Source organism: Somniosus microcephalus, chromosome 13 (genome assembly GCF_052327205.1).
Source record: "Somniosus microcephalus isolate GS21.2 chromosome 13, FLI_Smic_1.0, whole genome shotgun sequence".
NCBI lineage: Eukaryota > Metazoa > Chordata > Chondrichthyes > Squaliformes > Somniosidae > Somniosus > Somniosus microcephalus.
In genome coordinates, this window is record NC_140999.1 from 160,473,085 (window position 1) to 160,490,838 (window position 17,754).

Consider the following 17,754-nt stretch of genomic DNA (forward strand, 5'->3'; position numbering starts at 1 on the left):
GTCAAAGGCCAAATTATTGAAGAAATAAGCATCAGTTTTATGGATTTAATAAAATACATTAATCAAGATATATAGCATGGAATAGATTCAAAATAAGGAAAACAATTCAGCTAAAATTTCTCAGCAAAAAGGGTGATGAACAGGTGGAGGAAACTGAGTGCAGGCAACTGAACAGTAAACTTTATGGGGAGGGGTTCAAGAAAAAGAGAAGTTCCTGGCATTTGAAAGGATTCTTAATTAAAATTAGATATATTAGGAAAGAAAGGAATTTGAATGTGCAAATGGTCTTCTCCTGCCTGAAATATCCTGCTACATAACTTCTCAGCCAGTCTTGTATCACTTGCCAGCTGCTACGTAAATCTAAACAAGTCTTGAAGGTTTCACCACTTCAAAGCTTTATAAATCTCCTGACATACAGGTTCTGAGCGCCGAATTGCTCCAGGAAGCAGCAGCAAGCACAGGGAAGGGACTTTCCACAAGGAAAGACAGGCAGCCAACTAATGCTGCTCTTTGTGTGCTTCCTAAAGGCAAGCTCAAGAGTAGCAAAAGTAAAGACCTATTAACAGACTGTTTCCTGTTTACTGAACAGGCAACATAAGGATGCATGGCATAAGTGAACATAAAAAGGCAATGGGGGAATAATGCTGTCTTTAAAGTACTCGCTTAACTAAACCAGTTGTATTGACAGCTGTCCTTGAAAGGAGGTCTAGGATACCAGTTTTCCAAACAAAACTGAAGCCAAGAGGAAGTCACTTTTATTTAGCCAACAGCTGAAAAAACCTTGTTCAGTTCAGACTCAGAAATAGGCAACATCATAAATTGAAACCCCTCACTTAAATTATTTTAAAAAGTGTGCATTCAGCTAAATGCTGTGCTACATATTTTAATATATTTTTATCCATTGACACAACTACTAACCATGAATCAATAAAGACAGATTCCATTTTATGCTCGTGTCCCTCCTGAAAAAAGCATGCAAGGGGGAGGGTAATTTAATTAATTTCTACATTAATCAGTGTGCCAACATCCTAAACTCTGCACTAACATCCCACAAATATAAAATATATTTTTTAATTAAACAGTGGGAGCTGGCTGGTTTACAATGATGAACATAGTGGTTAACATATAAAATAGCCAATGTTACAAAATTACAGGAAAGGAATGAATTGCACAGAGCAAGTGGCTGTGTTTTTTTAAAGGGAGGTTTATAGCATCAGTCGGGATTTGTATCTATAGTTATAAAAAACAGGAAATACAATTTCAAAGTAGCACTGGGAATGCACAGGAGGCTACAGGAGAACCGAAAGGGCATGGGCTGGGACGTAGAGCTAAGGGAGGTTACAGGGTAAATAGGAGGCAAAGCTGTGGATGGATTAGTAAACAAGGGTTTTCAATGCACCGAGTTGGGTGGCAAGATACCAATGGAGCTTGGCAAGGGACAGGGCAAGGTTTGAGGACAGGATAAGGGCAATGGAATTCTAAACAAGTAGAGTGGTGCTGAGGGCATCGGAGTAACCGAGTCCAGACGGAAGAGAAATATGGATATGGGGTCAAATTACAGTGGGGGGTGCGGCATGGGTGGAAATGGGTAAAGTTGTAACTGCACCCGTTCTCTTGCAAAAGGTTCACTAAAAAGCTACATTCACCATCCCAATTTGTCTTTGACAATCTAACCGTGTTGTTGGAGTTACTAATGGGGTGATGTGAAACTGACCATGAAACTAAGACTCAGCAGATAAACCCTGATGGAGGGTGCAATCAGGTACAGTAATGAAGTATGGTACAGAGTAATGTCTCAAAAGGGCAATATTTCACACGTCAAATATTCTACAAAATGGTGTACTTTGATGAATTGTTGACAACATATGAAATTCTAGACCCACAAACTACAGGAATTATACATTGCTTGGGAATTGCATCAAATACATTTCCAAAACAACTGTGGTCATAAAACATGCAAGAGTCTAAGCACTTGGTAAAAACTGAATTTGCTGAGAGCTCCTGACCAGCTTGTCTGAGATTGGATCATTTTCAGTATGTATGGAAAAATCAATGCCTCAATAGTAGAGGCAGTCTTAAAGGTTACACCTTCAGAGTTCAGTACAATTCCTATCAGACCAGATTCCAGTGGATTTTTAAAAATTGTATAAATCCAAACAGTATAACTCTACTAGCCTTGAGCAACAAAAGCTTGTTCAGCAATTCACAACACATAATATTTCAATGCGTTTTGCCACAAAACGTTAAAGATCTTTGGGCTCAAAAGACAACATTTAAGTGAACATCTCCATGTACAGATAGCATATCTAACATGTATCATTTTAGCTCACGTACTCAGGTGACTTGGATACCATGTTTTCAATCCTGCTAAAATTTCAATTTTCATAATAACCATTGGGATAGATGTACGTATACTGCTAATGCTATAGTACTGGAAGTTCAGCTATGGATTGAGAATAAGATAGCAACATCTTTTTTGTTAAGCAGTCATTCCGTCGTGACCAAAGGTCCCTCAGGTTTTCTTTCACAGCAGCAGCCAAAAGTGCTCTTCTTGTAACTGCACCAATGAGGGTGCCATCTTATTAAAAAATATATATTTATTCATTCACGGGATGAGGGCGTCACTGGCACAGCCAGCATTTATTGCTGATTCCTAGTTGGCCTCGAGAAGGTGGTGACTGGTCCAGTTAAGTATCTAAGTCAATGGTAAACCCCCCCCCCCCCCGCCCCCCAGGATGTTGATGGTGGGGGATTAGACGATGGTAATGCCATTGAATGTCATGGGGAGGGGATTAGATGTTCTGTTGTTGGAGATAGTCATTGCCTGGCGCTTAAGTGGTAAGTAACATTTGTCACACATCAGTCCAAGCCTGATTGTTGTCCAGATCTTGCTTCATGCGGGCACAGACTGCTTCATTATCTGAGGAATTGCAAATGGAGCTGCACACGGTGCAATTATCAGTGAGCATCCCCACTTCTGACCTTATGATGGAGGGAAGATCATTGATGAAGCAGCTGAAGATGGTTGGGCCAAGGACACTGCCCTGTGGAACTCCTGCAGCGATGTCCTGGAGCTCAGATGATTGGCCTCCAACAACCACAACCATCTTCCTTTGTGCTAGGTATGACTCCAGTCAGTGGAGAGTTTACCCCTGATCCACATTGACTTCAGTTTTACTACGGCACCTTTGGTCAAATGCTGCCTTGATGTCAAGGGCAGTCACACTCACCTCACCTCTGGAATTCAGCTCTTTGTCCACGTTTGGACCAAGGCTGTAATAAGGTCTGGAGCCAAGTGGTCCTGGCGGAACCCAAACTGAGCAGGTTATTGGTGAGCAAGTGCCGCTTGATAGCGCCATCGACAACACATTCCAACACTTTGCTGATGATTTGAGTAGGCTGATGGGGCGGTAATTGGCTGGATTGGATTTGTCGTGCCTTTTGTGAGCAGGGCAAACCTGCAAAATTTTCCACTTTTTTGGGTGGATGTAGTGTTGCAGTTGTACTGGAACAGCTTGGCTAGAGGCACAGCTAATTCTGGAGCATAGGTGTCCAGCACGACGTATGTCGTCGGTGCCCATCGCCTTTGCTGTTTTCTAGTGCAATCAGCCATTTCTTGATATCACGTGGAGTGAATCGCATTGGCTGAAGAGTGGCATCTGTGATGGTGGGCTGAAGATGGTTGCGAACGCTTCTGCCTTGTCTCTTACACTCACTTGTTTGCTGTTTCCTTTTAAAGTCAGAGGCCACGCTGGGGTTTATCTCAAACATCCTTTAATCTACTCATGTCAGTCTTCTATGTATTCCCCGCTATTCTCCCCTTAGTCTAGATAACTAGGCAAATCCAGTGACTGACATGACAAAAGCCCTATTTCACAGAACTTGCTAGCTTGTGACATTTCCTCAATTACAATGCTAATTTGAACAAGTTCATTTAGATGTGTCTTTACACTGTAGTAATAGCCGATGGCAAACTAGCTGTCTTCTTGCCATCAGCTGCACTCATATCACCTACCCTGTCCCTGCACCAAAGACAGAACTGACATTGGAATGATGGCCTCAAGGGACTGGGCTGATTCAGTGCACCAGCGCGCTGCTACGTGATGTAAAAATGGCATCATTACACAAGCATGTAAATGTGCAGGACAAGTTCAGCATCAAAATTAGTCATCGATGAGAAATCAGGCCTCATTAGCGTAGATCTTAATTGAGTAAATTGTTGCCAATTGTAGGGGTTAAATGGGCTTCACACCAGGAACTAATTCTTAGAATTATTTTCCAAATGGTGCTAGACCTTACAACTATCCAGGTCGGAGAACACTTGGGTACGAGTGATCATCGCATTATAAGATTTAGATTAACAATGGAGAGGAACAAGGGACAATCTGGAGTGGAACTTCTAAACTGGAATAGGGCTAACTTCAATGGGATGCGAAAGGATCTAGCCACGGTAAAATGGAACCAAAAACTGACAGGAAAAACAGACAGGAAAAACTGTAATGGAACAATGGGTGATCTTTAAGAAGGCGATGTCCCAAGTACAGGCTAGGTACATTACAATAAGAGGGAAGGGTAAGGGAACCAAAGCAAGGGCCCCTTGGATGACGAGGAAGATAGGGAAGATGAAACAAAAAAGAGGGTGTATGATGCATGTCAGGTGAATTCTTCAAGGGGAGAACCAGACCAAATACAGTAAGTTGAGAGGGGAAGTGAAGATGAAAATAAGTTTGGCAAAGAAAGAATATGAGAGTAGAATGGAGGTTAACATAAAAGGGAACCCAAAAATCTTCTACCAGCATGTAAACAGTAAGCAGGTAGTAAGAGGCGGGATGGGGCCTATTAGAGACAAAGAAGATGATATATGCTTAGAGGCGCAGGGCAAGGTTAGAATACTCAATGAGTACTTTGTATCGGTGTTATCTAAGGAGGTGGATGCTGACAAAATATCAGTAGAAGCAATGGAAGGGGTGAAAATTGATAGGCAGGACATACTAGAAAGGCTGGTTATGCTTAGAGTGGACAAGTCGCCTGGTCCAGATGGCTTGCATCTCAGGTTGCAAAGGGAATTGGGAAGAGATAGCAGAAGGGCTTGCCATAATTTTCCAATCTTCCCTAGATGCGGGGGTGGTGCCTGAGGATTGGAAAGTGGCAAATGTGACACCATTGTTCAAGAAAGAGTGCATGGACAATCCTAGTAACTACAGGCTGGTCAGTTTAACATCAGTGGTGGGTAAAGGATTGGAAACAATAATCAAGAAAAAAATTAACGGGCATTTGGAGAGATTTAAGCTAATTAAGGAGAGCCAACACGGGTTTGTAAAAGGAAGATCGTGTTTGACTAACCTAATTGAATTTTTTGATGAAGTAACAGAGAGGGTTGATGAAGGGAATGCAATGGATGTTGTCTACATCCGAAAGCGTTTGACAAAGTACCACGTAGAAGACTGGTTAACAAAATTGAGGCTCATGGAATAGGTGGGTCAGTGGCTGCTTGGATAAGGAATTTGGCTTAAGGACAGAAAACAGCGAGTTGTGATAAATGGCTGTTTTTCAGACTGGAGGATGGTAGATAGTGGTGTTCCCCAAGGGTCAGTGCTGGGGCCACTGCTTTTTTTTGAGATATATGACCTGGATATTGGAATACAAAGTAGAATTTCTAAATTTGCCGATGACACCAAACTTGGGGGTGTGGCAAACAGTGATGATGATATCAATCGACTGCAACAGGACATGCAGAATGGGCAGATGGAATTTAATACAGAGAAGTGTGAGCTGATGCATTTTGGCAGAAGGAATAGGGAGAGGCAATATACACTTAATGGCATAGTTTTAAAGAGTGTGCAGGGACAGAGGTCCCTGAAGGTGGCAGGACATATTGAGAGAGTGGTTAACAAAGCTTATGGGATTCTTGGGCTTCATAAATACAGGTATTGAGTACAAAAGTAGAGAAGTTATGCTGAACCTTTACAAAGCGCTGGTTAGGCCACAACTGGAGTATTGCGTCCAGTTCTGGTCACCACACTTTAGGAAGGATGTGAAGGCCCTTGAGAGGGTGCAGAGGAGATTTACCAGAATGGTTCCAGGGATGGGGGATCTTAGCTACAAGGACAGGTTGGAGAAGCTGGATTTAGAACATAAGAACTAGGAGCAGGAGTAGGCCAACCGGCCCCTCGAGCCTGCTCCGCCACTCAACAAGATCATGGCTGATCTGATCCTAACCGCCAATCCACTATCACAGAACCATCTCCTGAATCTAACAGTATTAGACACACGAAACAGGAGCAGGATCAGGCTACACGGCCCCTGGGCCCGCTCCGCTACCCACAGGGCCATGACCGATCCGCACCTAAACTCATGTCCAAATTCCTGCCCGCTCCCCGTAACCCTTAATTCCCTTTTCTTCTAGGAAACTGTCTATTTCTGTTTTAAATTTATGTAATGATGTAGCTTCTACAGCTTTTTGGGGCAGCATATTCCATGGACCTACCACCCTCTGAGTGAAGTAGTTCCTCCTCATCTCAGTTTTGAAAGAGCAGCCCCTTATTCTAAGACTATGCCCCCTAGTTCTAGTTTCACCCATCATCTGGAACATCCTCCCCACATCCACCCGATCCAACCCCTTCACAATCTTATATGTTTCAATAAGATCGCCTCTCATTCTTCTGAACTCCAATGAGTAGAGTCCCAATCTACTCAACCTCTCCTCATATGTCCATCCCCTCATCCCCGGGATTAACCGAGTGAACCTTCTTTGTACTGACTCGAGAGCAAGTATGTCTTTTCTTAAGTATGGACACCAAAACTGTATGCAGTATTTCAGGTGCGGTCTCACCAATACCTTGTACAACTGAAGCAATACCTCCCTATTTTTATATTCTATCCCCCTAGCAATGAAAGCCAACATTCCATTGACCTTCTTAATCACTTGCTGCACCTGCATACTAACCTTTTGAGTTTCGTGCACCAGGACCCCCAGATCCCTTTGTACTTCAGTACTTTCCAGTTTCTTGCCATTAAGATAATAACTTGCTCTACGATTTTTCCTGCCAAAGTGCATAACCTCACACTTTCCAGTATTGTATTCCATCTGCCAAGTCTCTGCCCACTTACTTAGCCTGTCTATGTCCCCTTGCAGGTTTTTTATATCCTCCTCTCTCACTACTTTCCCTCCCATCTTAGTATCATCTGCAAACTTTGATATGTTACACTCGGTCCCCTCCTCCAAATCGTTAATATAGATTGTAAAGAGTTGGGGACCCAGCACCGACCCCTGCGGAACACCACTGGTTACTGATTGCCAGTCTGAGAATGAACCATTTATCCCAACTCTCTGCCTTCTGTTAGATAGCCAATCCTCTATCCATGCCAGAATATTACCCCCAATCCCGTGATTTTTTATCTTAAGCAATAATCTTTTGTGTGGCACCTTGTCAAATGCCTTTTGGAAGTCTAAATACACTACGTCCACTGGTTCACCTTTATCCACCCTGTATGTTACTTCCTCAAAGAACTCCAGCAAATTTGTCAAACATGACTTCCCCTTCATAAAACCATGCTGACTTTGTCCTATTAAACTATGATTATCCAAATGTCCTGTTACTGTCTCCTTAATAATGGACTCCAAAATTTTACCTACCACAGATGTTAGGCTAACCAGTCTATAGTTTCCAGCCTTCTGTCTACTGCCCTTTTTAAATAAGGGTGTTACATTAGTAGTTTTCCAGTCTGCTGGGACCTTTGCTGAGTCCAGGGAGTTTTGGAAGATTATTACCAATGCATCCACAATCCCTACCGCCACTTCCCTCAAGACCCTTGGATGTAAGCCATCAGGTCCAGGCGATTTATCCGCCTTGAGTCCCATTATTTTACCGAGTACCATTTCCTTAGTGATTTTGATCGTGTTTATCTCCTCCCCCCCCTATAGCCCCCTGCTTGTCCAGTGTTGGGATATTCTTGGTGTCCTCTACTGTAAAGACTGATACAAGATATTCATTCAGTGTTTTTGCCATCTCCATATTTCCCACCATTAATTTCCCGGTCTCATCCTCTAAGGGACCAACATTTACTTTAGCCACCCTTTTTCTTTTTATACAACTATAAAAACTCTTACTATCTGTTTTTATATTTTTTGCTAATTTACTTTCATAATCTATCTTCCCTTTCTTAATCAATCTTTTTGTTATTTTTTGCTGTCTTTTAAAGTTTTCCCAATCCTCTATCCTCCCACTAGATTTGGCTACCTTATATGCCCTTGTTTTTAGTCGAATACTATCCTTAATTTCTTTACTTAGCCACGGATGGCTGTCTTTTCTTTTACACCCTTTTCTTCTCAGTGGAATATACTTTTTTTGGAAGTTGTAAAATAACTCCTTAAATGTACACCACTGATCATGTATCGTCTTACCCTTTAATCTATTTTCCCAATCCACTTTGCTCAATTCTGCTCTCATACCTTCATAGTCTCCTTTATTCAAGCTTAGCACGTTTGTTTGAGATACAACCTCCTCACCCTCTAATTGAACATGGAATTCAACCATGTTATGGTCACTCATTCCAAGGGGATCCTTTACTAGGACATTTTTAATTAATCCTGTCTCGTTACACAGGACCAGATCTAAGGTTGCTTGCCCCCTGGTCGGTTCAGTTACATACATTTGTTTTCATTAGAGCAAAGGAGGTTGCGGGGTGATTTGATAGAGGTGTACAAGATTATGATGGGTTTGGATAGGCTAGACGGGGAAAGGCTGTTCCCACTAGTTGATGGTACAAGGACTAGGGACACAGATTTAAGGTTTTGGGCAAGAGATACAGGGGGGACGTGAGGAAAAACTTCTTTACACAGCGAGTGGTGAGGACCTGGGATTCGCTGCCGATGGAAGTGGTGGAAGCGGAGAGACTCAATGTTTTCAAGGGGAGACTGGATAGGCACTTGAGGTAAATAAACTTGCAGGGCTACGGGGATAGAGCGGGGGAATGGGACTGACTGGATTGCTCTACAAAGAGCCGGCACAGACTCGATGAGCCAAATGGCCTCCTTCTGTGCCGTTATGACTCTATCCACAAGTCAAAAATAAAGCTGTGTGCGCAAAGGTGGAACTGTGTACTTTTACCCAGCTTCTAACTAGCCTGCAGGATATATAGGTGTGAGCTTTTAGCCATCACACTCCGAGTAGTTGAACTGCCCAAACTATAATGTTAAAAGCGGAGAGGAGAAAGATTTGGGAGCATCTGAAGGAGGCAGTACATTGATATACTGTATCATGTTTAATATTTAGAGTTTCAAAAAGTTTATGAAAGATAACTGAAATAATAATACAAACTGCTTAAATTGCAAATATGAAATATAATCCCATCCCCAAGATTCAACAGTAGTGAAATTCCCCCTTACATTGAAAACAGCAACAGAATGTTCCAGCTGTTCTTTGCCTAACCTTTTACCTGGCAACAGTCTATTCATCTTGTCTAACCTAATTTTATTTTGGCTATGCATGTGCTTTCCTGATTCAATTTCTCTTTTTATCTATTTCTTGTTTTGTGTTTTTGCTGCACTCTTAGTTTTTATGCTTGCAAGTATTTATAAGTAGTAGGCACATGGAGAGCAAAGCAGGCAAAAATCCAGAGAGAACACGGCTGGGAGAATAGACAGTCACACAGGAGTGATGGTACGATGAACAGTGACTCAAGCAGGAACAAACATTGCTTTTCCACAAGGAGAATGACACTCAACTGTATTGGATACTGTGTAAAACTTTCAATCTTCTCCAATGCAAATGTTTGCACAGAATTCTGCATTCTGGGAATTACACAGAAGATATCTACATGTGGTGCAGTCTTCATGATTTTATAAAAATCAGATAAAATCTACACACAAAAATCAATGAGTATATCTTAGTACAAAATACTGAAGTTTGCCAAATCGCAAAACGATAAAGGTTATAATAATGTATGCTCCAATCATTATAGATGTTTTCAAGACGGCTTTATACAGACTTTACACTGCAAAACAGAAACAACCAGAGTTTCAAAACAAATATTCTCTCAGGTTCTCCAAGGAGGCAAGCTAAAGCAATTTAGAGGGGAGTGGAGAGGCACCATTCAGCAGACTAAAACACATTCGCAAGCTCCAAGACTGCTTTAAAAAAACTCTCTGACAGAAGGAAAGTCATATTTAAAACAAAGGTCTGATTTCCTTAATTATCTGAACACAATCACAATAGTTAGAATGGAAATTCATAGAACATTGGGAAAGGAAGAGGTACTTTTTTTTGTGTATAGTAATTTACTCATGGCTGCCTACCCCAGTGCCATTTCCTCGAAAATAATTGAGAGCAAAAAGAGGCACTTGCCGGGCTCAGAGTAATCCATGTAAGTTAATGCAGCTTAACAGGAATGGTATGTTGATAGGGAAGGCAACCAATTTAATAGACTGAAATGGGATTGGAAAGCAAGAGAATTTTGCACCAACCATCCCAATGTCAAGACAGTGTGTATAGACAAGAACAATCAACAAATAACATAGGAACAAATAAGGCCTGCAAACCAGCATAACAAACATTTAAGAATAAATCAGGGCATTTGCTAAGCCAACAGAATGTAGATTAAGCGGATTTAGTTCTCACCACAGAATTCAAAGAGTGGTATTATATACAGGCCCTCACGATACAACCTTCGCAGGATTATGAGCTTTTCATCATCTGATGCACAGACTTGAAAACTACTGTATAAATTGAATTATTGAATGAGGTTTGTTAACACTGCATTTACAATTACTCAAGTCAGCAATATTTATAAAACAGGATTTCTATTAAATGACTACAGCAGTTGCCTGATCAGAACTGTCAATTGATCATACAGATCATATATTTCCTTCAATTGAAAATCGAATGTATTGCAATGAAGAAATTCAAGTGCAAGCCTGTTGTACATCAGTAGGTTTCACAAATAAAACCGGGGTACACAACTCATTTTAGGTATCCTAATAATCCTATTCCACAACCGTTATTGTAGGTTTGAAATGGAAAGCATCTTAGTGACCTGGACTTCTGTTACTTTAGAAAAATAATTGTACCCTGGTGATTTATTGCAGAAAATATAAATACATGAAATATGAAATAGCTGGCTAGAAGTTATGCAGACATGCAAATGGCAATTTCAATTTTAGTATGCTTCAACTATGATAAACATAGAAACATAGACGATAGGAGCAGGAGTAGGCCATTCGGCCCCTCGAGCCCGCTAATGAGATCATGGCTGATCATCCAAATTCAGTACCCTGTCCCTGCCTTCTCCCCATATCCCTTGATCCCTTTAGCCTTAAGAAATATATATCTATCACTTTCTTAAATATATTTAATGAATTGGCCTCAACTGCCTTCTGTGGTAGAGAATTCCACAGGTTCACCACTCTCTGGGTGAAGAAATTCCTCCTCATCTCTGTCCTAAATGGCTTACCCCCTTATCATTAGACTGTGACCCCTGGTTCTGGACTCCCTGACCATCGGGAACATCCTTCCTGCATCTAGTCTGTCTAGTCCTGTTAAAATTTTATAAGTTTCAATGAGATCCCCTCTCATTCTTCTAAACTCCAGCAAATATAAGCCCAATCGATCCAATCTCTCCTCATACGTCATTCCATCCATCCCAGGTATCAGTCTGGTGAATCTTTGCTGCACTCCCTCCATGGCAAGAACATCCTTCCTCAGATAAGGCGACCAAAACTGCACACAATACTCAAGGTGTGGTCTCACCAAGGCCCTGTACAACTGCAGCAAGACATCCTTGCTCCTGTACTCGAATCCTCTCGCTACGAAGGCCACCATACCATTTGCCTTCTTAACCGCCTGCTGCACTTGCATGCTTACCTTCAGCGACTGGTGCACAATGACACCCAGGTCTCGTTGCACTTCCCCTTCTCCCAATCTATTGCTGTTCAGATAATAATCTGCCTTCCTGTTTTTGCCACCAAAGTGAATAACCTTGCATTTGTCCACATTATACTGCATCTGCCCAATCACCCAACCTGTCCAAATCATAATGGAGTTTCTCTGCATCCTCCTCACAGCACACACGCCCACCCAGCTTTGTGTCATCTGCAAACTTGGAGATATTACATCTAGTTCCCTCATCTAGATCATTTATATATTGTGAATAGCTGGGGTCCTAGCACCGATCCCTGCGGTACCCCACTAGTCACTGTCTGCCACTCGGAAAAAGACCCGTTTATTCCAACTCTTGGCTTCCTGTCTGCCAACTAGTTCCCTATCCAAGTCAGTACCTTGCCCCCAATCCCATGTGCCTTAACTTTGCACGCTAATCTCTTATGCGGGACCATATCGAAAGCCTTCTGAAAGTCCAAATACACCACATCCACTGGTTCTCCCTGATCTATTCTACCAGTTACATCCTCAAAAAATTCCAGTAGATTAGTCAAGCACGATTTACCTTTTGTGAATCCATGTTGACTTTGTCCGATCCGGTCACTTTTTTCCAAGTGCTCTGCTATTACATCTTTTATAATGAACTCTAGCATTTTCCCCACTACCGAGGTCAGACTTACCTAATATATATGCTTTGTATGTACATCTGAAGCGTTGAAGATGAAGTTAATTTTTGTCATTTGCTTGGCCAGTAGAGATTTTAAAAAAGGTCAATTAAACTTCAATAGTTTATATATTTATTTTTATAATACATCTCCCATGCCATTTTTCTTCCCTCTATTTTCTTCCCCTCCCCACATACTTGTCAGTTTTCTTTTATCTGGAGGTTCCCACTCCCCAAGAGTAAGCCTTGCCTTTTTCTCTCAAACATTTCCTTTCCTTTAATTGTTCAGAACCTCCTTTCTTAGAATTTTACTTCCCATATAGAAATTACAACTTTAAATTGGAACAGTTCAGAAGAGAAACTGAAAAGGAAAGCTGGTTGAAGCACAAATGAACCCAGTCAGCGAAGAAACAGCGGTATTAATGCAGGAAACTAACACAAGCACCTCTTCAGAATTATTTTTCGAATCCGAGTATTCAACCTAGTTCACAGGGCAATGCAGACGGGTCATTTTATTTGTTCTAATTGAGCCAGTTTCATTTTTTTTTCTTAATTACAGAAGCCCCCAAAATGCTACACTGCAAAATTCAAACATTCCACGTCCAAACTGAACATTTGAAGCTTAAGATGTTAAATCAGGCCTCAAGCATCAAGTAAAATGATTCTAGAACCAAGACAAACTCGAAGATAAAACAAGCATTACTCCCAATGTTAAGATGAACATACACGAACATATTTTATAAAAGGGAAATTGGAAGATGGTTTTTGATTACACACTGATTCCAGTTAGTTACATCATCAGTGTTCTCCTAAATTTAATCATCCAAAAACGGAGCGATTTCACTAGAGGGCATGTGGTCTTTCCACTTTATAAACAATGCCAAGAATATTGAGAATGAATTCCAAGTAAAGGATGGGGGAAAAAAAACATTTGCTTTTCATTAACCCAACAATTGGTTTATAGAACAGGTTGTTCTAAATTATGAATTTTGAAATGTCGGCAGAAAACTCTAGAGCCAACTTATTAATGCAGCTATGTATATTGAACAGCACGCGCATACCCAGTGGGACTCCACTTAATCCTGAGCAAGTGTGAAACTACAAAGAGAAAGGAGTACAGTTTTAATAAAGGGTTGGGAAAACATTCAAAAAAACTGCACTCGTAAAAAAAGTGGAATCTATTTTACCCAACTACTAGAGCAGAATGATTGCAGCCTAATCCCCCCAGAGGTTGACCGATATAAAAATTCTAATATATCCCCAACCCAACTATCATCTGCCTCCAAATCAACTGGTCATGTCCATAGTTCCACCACACCTACCTGAGAATTTTGCTATGTTAACAAGCACTTGGTTGCAGTCTACTCAACCAACCCAATGGTAAAATGACAGTTATGGGGGATTATTCTGCTTTAAATTTTAAAATGACCATAATTTAAGTTATAGGTCCTTGATTGGCAGATTATTGATGGAATCACGGTATTAGAGTTTATCTAAACCCTTTAAAAATCCAATAACTTGACATTACATGATTTTGCAAAGTTCCTCCCAGCTACTAAAATGTGTATTATCAGTTCTTATTTGAAACACTTTACTTAATGGTGAGACGATTCAACTTAAAGTTACAAAATTATAAAAACATTATAATTTACTCAGATTTACTATAGCATAATATAATACAGGGCTATGGGGAAAGAGCGGGGGAGTGGCACTAATTGGATAGTTCTTTCAAAGAGCTGGCACAGGCACTACGGGGTGAATATCTTCCTTCTGTCGTGTAAGATTCTATAATAGCCATTACATTTTAAGCACATCCCTCGAAAAGAAAGTGATGCCAACATTAATTTAATCTTTTGCTTACCTGTCCCATCACGGCTATTGTATGGCCACCCAGCAACAGTAAGCATTGATGGCATTGGGGAGCTGGCTCTGCTGTCCACTTCAACATGCTGTGTAATATGGCGCACCGTTTGTTTATTTTTACGATTCTTTTTCCGGCCAGGCAGCTGCCACACCTCAGGGACCTGATCCGAAAAAGCGTTCTGTGCTGAAGTGCTGTTCTTGCCAAGGTGAGGTTCTCTCAGTTCAGCACCTCCATAATGCGAAGGAGATATCTGTTCCTCCTTGACTCTAAATGAATTGTAACCAACATCACTGGACCAGAGTGACTGCGATGAGATGTCATCGTGACTGTCAGTTTTCTGCTCATGTTCCTCTTTGCTGTTGCTGCTCCCACCATCGTGACAACTTGCAATTGCCGAATCTCCAGAAGAATTTGCTGGGCTTGTTCGTCGTCTTTCCAACCAGGGAGAGCTACTCCTGCCCACTGCTACTGGCATTACAACATCAATGCTGCTGCTTGAGGGGGCTCCCATATCATACTCCATAATATCCTCTGATGGCTCAGTCTTTATGCTGATATCTAAAGCTGCCTTGATAAAACTGTGACATGCCTGAACTATGTCAGTCATCTGCAAATAGCTTGCAGCCGACATGACCTCAATGACATTCTTGCTAGTCAGTGCTAGGTGTGCTGAATACATAAAATCTATGATTACTTTGAAACCTTGTGCTGTGACTATGTCCAAATGAGTCACAGTCGCCTGGTCCGAGGACATCTTCTGCACCTGACAGTACAAAGTCTTGAAGTAGCGGCTACTACCAAGCAGAACATTTTTGTGTGCTTTAAAGATTTTCCCCTCTACAATGATGCAGACATCGCATAGGATGCCATGCTGCCGCTGTTCATTCAATTCCCGCAGTAAGTGGCGGTAGTGGGAGGTGATCTCCATGTCGTCCTTTCGGTTGTTCATTGACAAAAATTGTTGTTGCTTCTGAATCCTGATAATAGGAAAAAAGAGTGGAGAAAAAAAATTAGTATAAACTTTACAAGACATTGGTGGTAAAATTAAATCAAAATTCTAGTCCTAATAAAAAAGTGGCTTTGCGCTTAATAAAGGCAACACCTGAATAGGAAGTTATCTTCCAAGGTAAACAGAACCAGCTAACTATCAATTCAGATCACTACGTATTTTACCTTCTTTCAGTCAAAATTCACCACAGAGCAAAACAACTTTCAATACTGCAGCATATACTGCATCAAAATATATTTACGGTTATCCAAAAAATAATAAAACTTGAAAAACAGCAGTTCCTTACACTGCTTAGTACTCAGCATTTAATAGTCAGGTGACAAACATGGACCATGAGAGCGCTAATAGGACAGGAGGTACCCTTCAGTTGGGAAGACACACATAGCTTGCTTTCATATCCAACTCGGGGTGCCCACCTTCGCAGAAAGAAATAATGTAAACTATTACATGTCATCCTCCTCTCTGATGCCTACCCATAGAAGATTAGCATTGCACGAAAGCACTTATGCATGGAATTAATGAAACAGAATGAATAGTCTTGCAAATAAACAGTGCCTTTGGAAATGCTATGGTTATATTGAAATAATAATTTCTCACTTGGGTAAAATTACCAAATTTACACTGGACACAATTTGTGCAGCCATTCCTGATTACAAGTGGAGTTGTAGACAAGAGGTTTTGTTTTGACCCATTGCACAGTTGCATTTTTGCATTTTATATTCACATCAGCACAGTTGATGAAGCTCCAACAATAAAAGGGCACATGAACAATTTAACATCCAAGATATGAACACAGTAATGTTAACTCAATTGCAAATAAAACCTCAATTTTCTGCAAATTTCATAAACCAAATATTTTAACGCAATTTGTTTACCTTAAATTTAGCACCAATTTTACCAATGCTCTCTCTAATTAGTGTCAGCACTCTCACTTCCACATCAGACGGCTGTGGGTTCAAGCCCCACTTCAGGACAGGAGCATAATTTAATCTGACATTTCAATGCAATACTGTATACTCCTTACGAGCAGCAAACCCAACTGCCCCTTCCTACTCTCACCGAAATTCCTGCCCAGTGCGCCCGCTGGGGGCTAGCCTTGCAAATCTCTTTCGCACCCCACTCAACCCCCTGGCACTGAACCTGTGAACTTTGCCAGCGGATCAGCTATCAATCACCGCCCCTCTCCACATCTCCCTCCACAATCTTCATTCACTTGTGAACAAGACCCTTGCCATTCATGAGCTTATTGTGGATGACTGCACAGGCATCATGGGCTTGACAGAAACTTGGCTGACGGGTGATGACACCTTCCCCCTAAATGAAGCCTCCCACCACTTGCCCTGTTCAGACTGCCACGGTGGTGGTGTGGTCCTTATTGCTAAATCACACCTTGGTCTGCCCCCTTCTCTGAGCATCTCACCTTGTTCCACGCCTCCTTTAAAATCCTCGCTCTCTACCATCATGCCCTCTCTCCTCAGATTCACTGCCCTCCTTTGCTCCCTTAATCTCTCCCTTCGTCTAACCTCCCCTACCATTCACGACCACCCCCCGACCTTGCCATCTCAAGTCGCCTCTCTACTCCCATCGTGTCAATCACAGATAAGGCCATCTCTGTACCCCTCTACACTCACATACCCCTTCTCCCTCCCAAACCCACTTCTGTCCGCGTTTGCCCCGGAAAGAATTCTCCCCAAAATCACTTACAACTGCACTTTCCAATTTCCAGCTGTCTAGCCTTTAGCCCTCCATTCATCACAATATTTCTGCAGCTACGGATCAGCTCAATCGCACCCTCACCTCTACCTTTGGTGCCCTTGACCTCACTAAAACCATTACTCTCTCATATCCTGGTCGTTCCCCCAGGACGGCCCTCACCTCCCCTCCGTTAAGTCCAAGGGATGCAGACTTGAATGTTTATGGCGGACAACTGGTTTAACCATTCAGCGCCAGATCTGGCTGGACCACGTAAAGAACCAGAGGGTGTAGAAGTTTGGAACTCTCTTCCGCAAACAGCAATTGATGCAACGTCAATTGTTAATTTTAAATTAGAGATTGATAGATTTTTGTTATCCAAAGGTATTAAGGGATATGGGGCAAGGTGGGTATTTGGAGTTAGGTCACAGGCAGCCATGATCTCACTGAATGGCAGAACAGGCTCGAGGGGCCAAAAGGCGTACTCCCGTTCCTATGGGTCCTGCTCTCCTCGCCAAAACCTTCTCACTATTCCAGGATCATCTTGGAATGCAAAGATAACCCCGGCTTCTCTTCACTACAAACAGTCTTGTGAAATCCCTCCCCCCGCCTCCTCCACCAAGTGCAAGGAGCTCATAGACTTATGTCA

The 17,754-nt window shown here is 41.8% G+C and overlaps 1 protein-coding gene across 4 annotated transcripts in view; it reads right to left on the bottom strand.

Moving 5' to 3' along the window:
- LOC147108716 (zinc finger and BTB domain-containing protein 46-like) overlaps positions 1–17,754 on the bottom strand; it is an 84,026-nt gene that overhangs the window by 45,129 nt on the left and 21,143 nt on the right. For all 4 annotated transcript variants that reach the window (XM_086005466.1, XM_086005465.1, XM_086005463.1 and 1 more), the window contains one exon: positions 14,402–15,381. In XM_086005466.1, coding sequence (XP_085861592.1) covers positions 14,402–15,353 — 952 coding nt within the window. In that variant the 5' untranslated portion in view covers positions 15,354–15,381. The remainder of the gene's footprint in view (positions 1–14,401; positions 15,382–17,754) is intronic.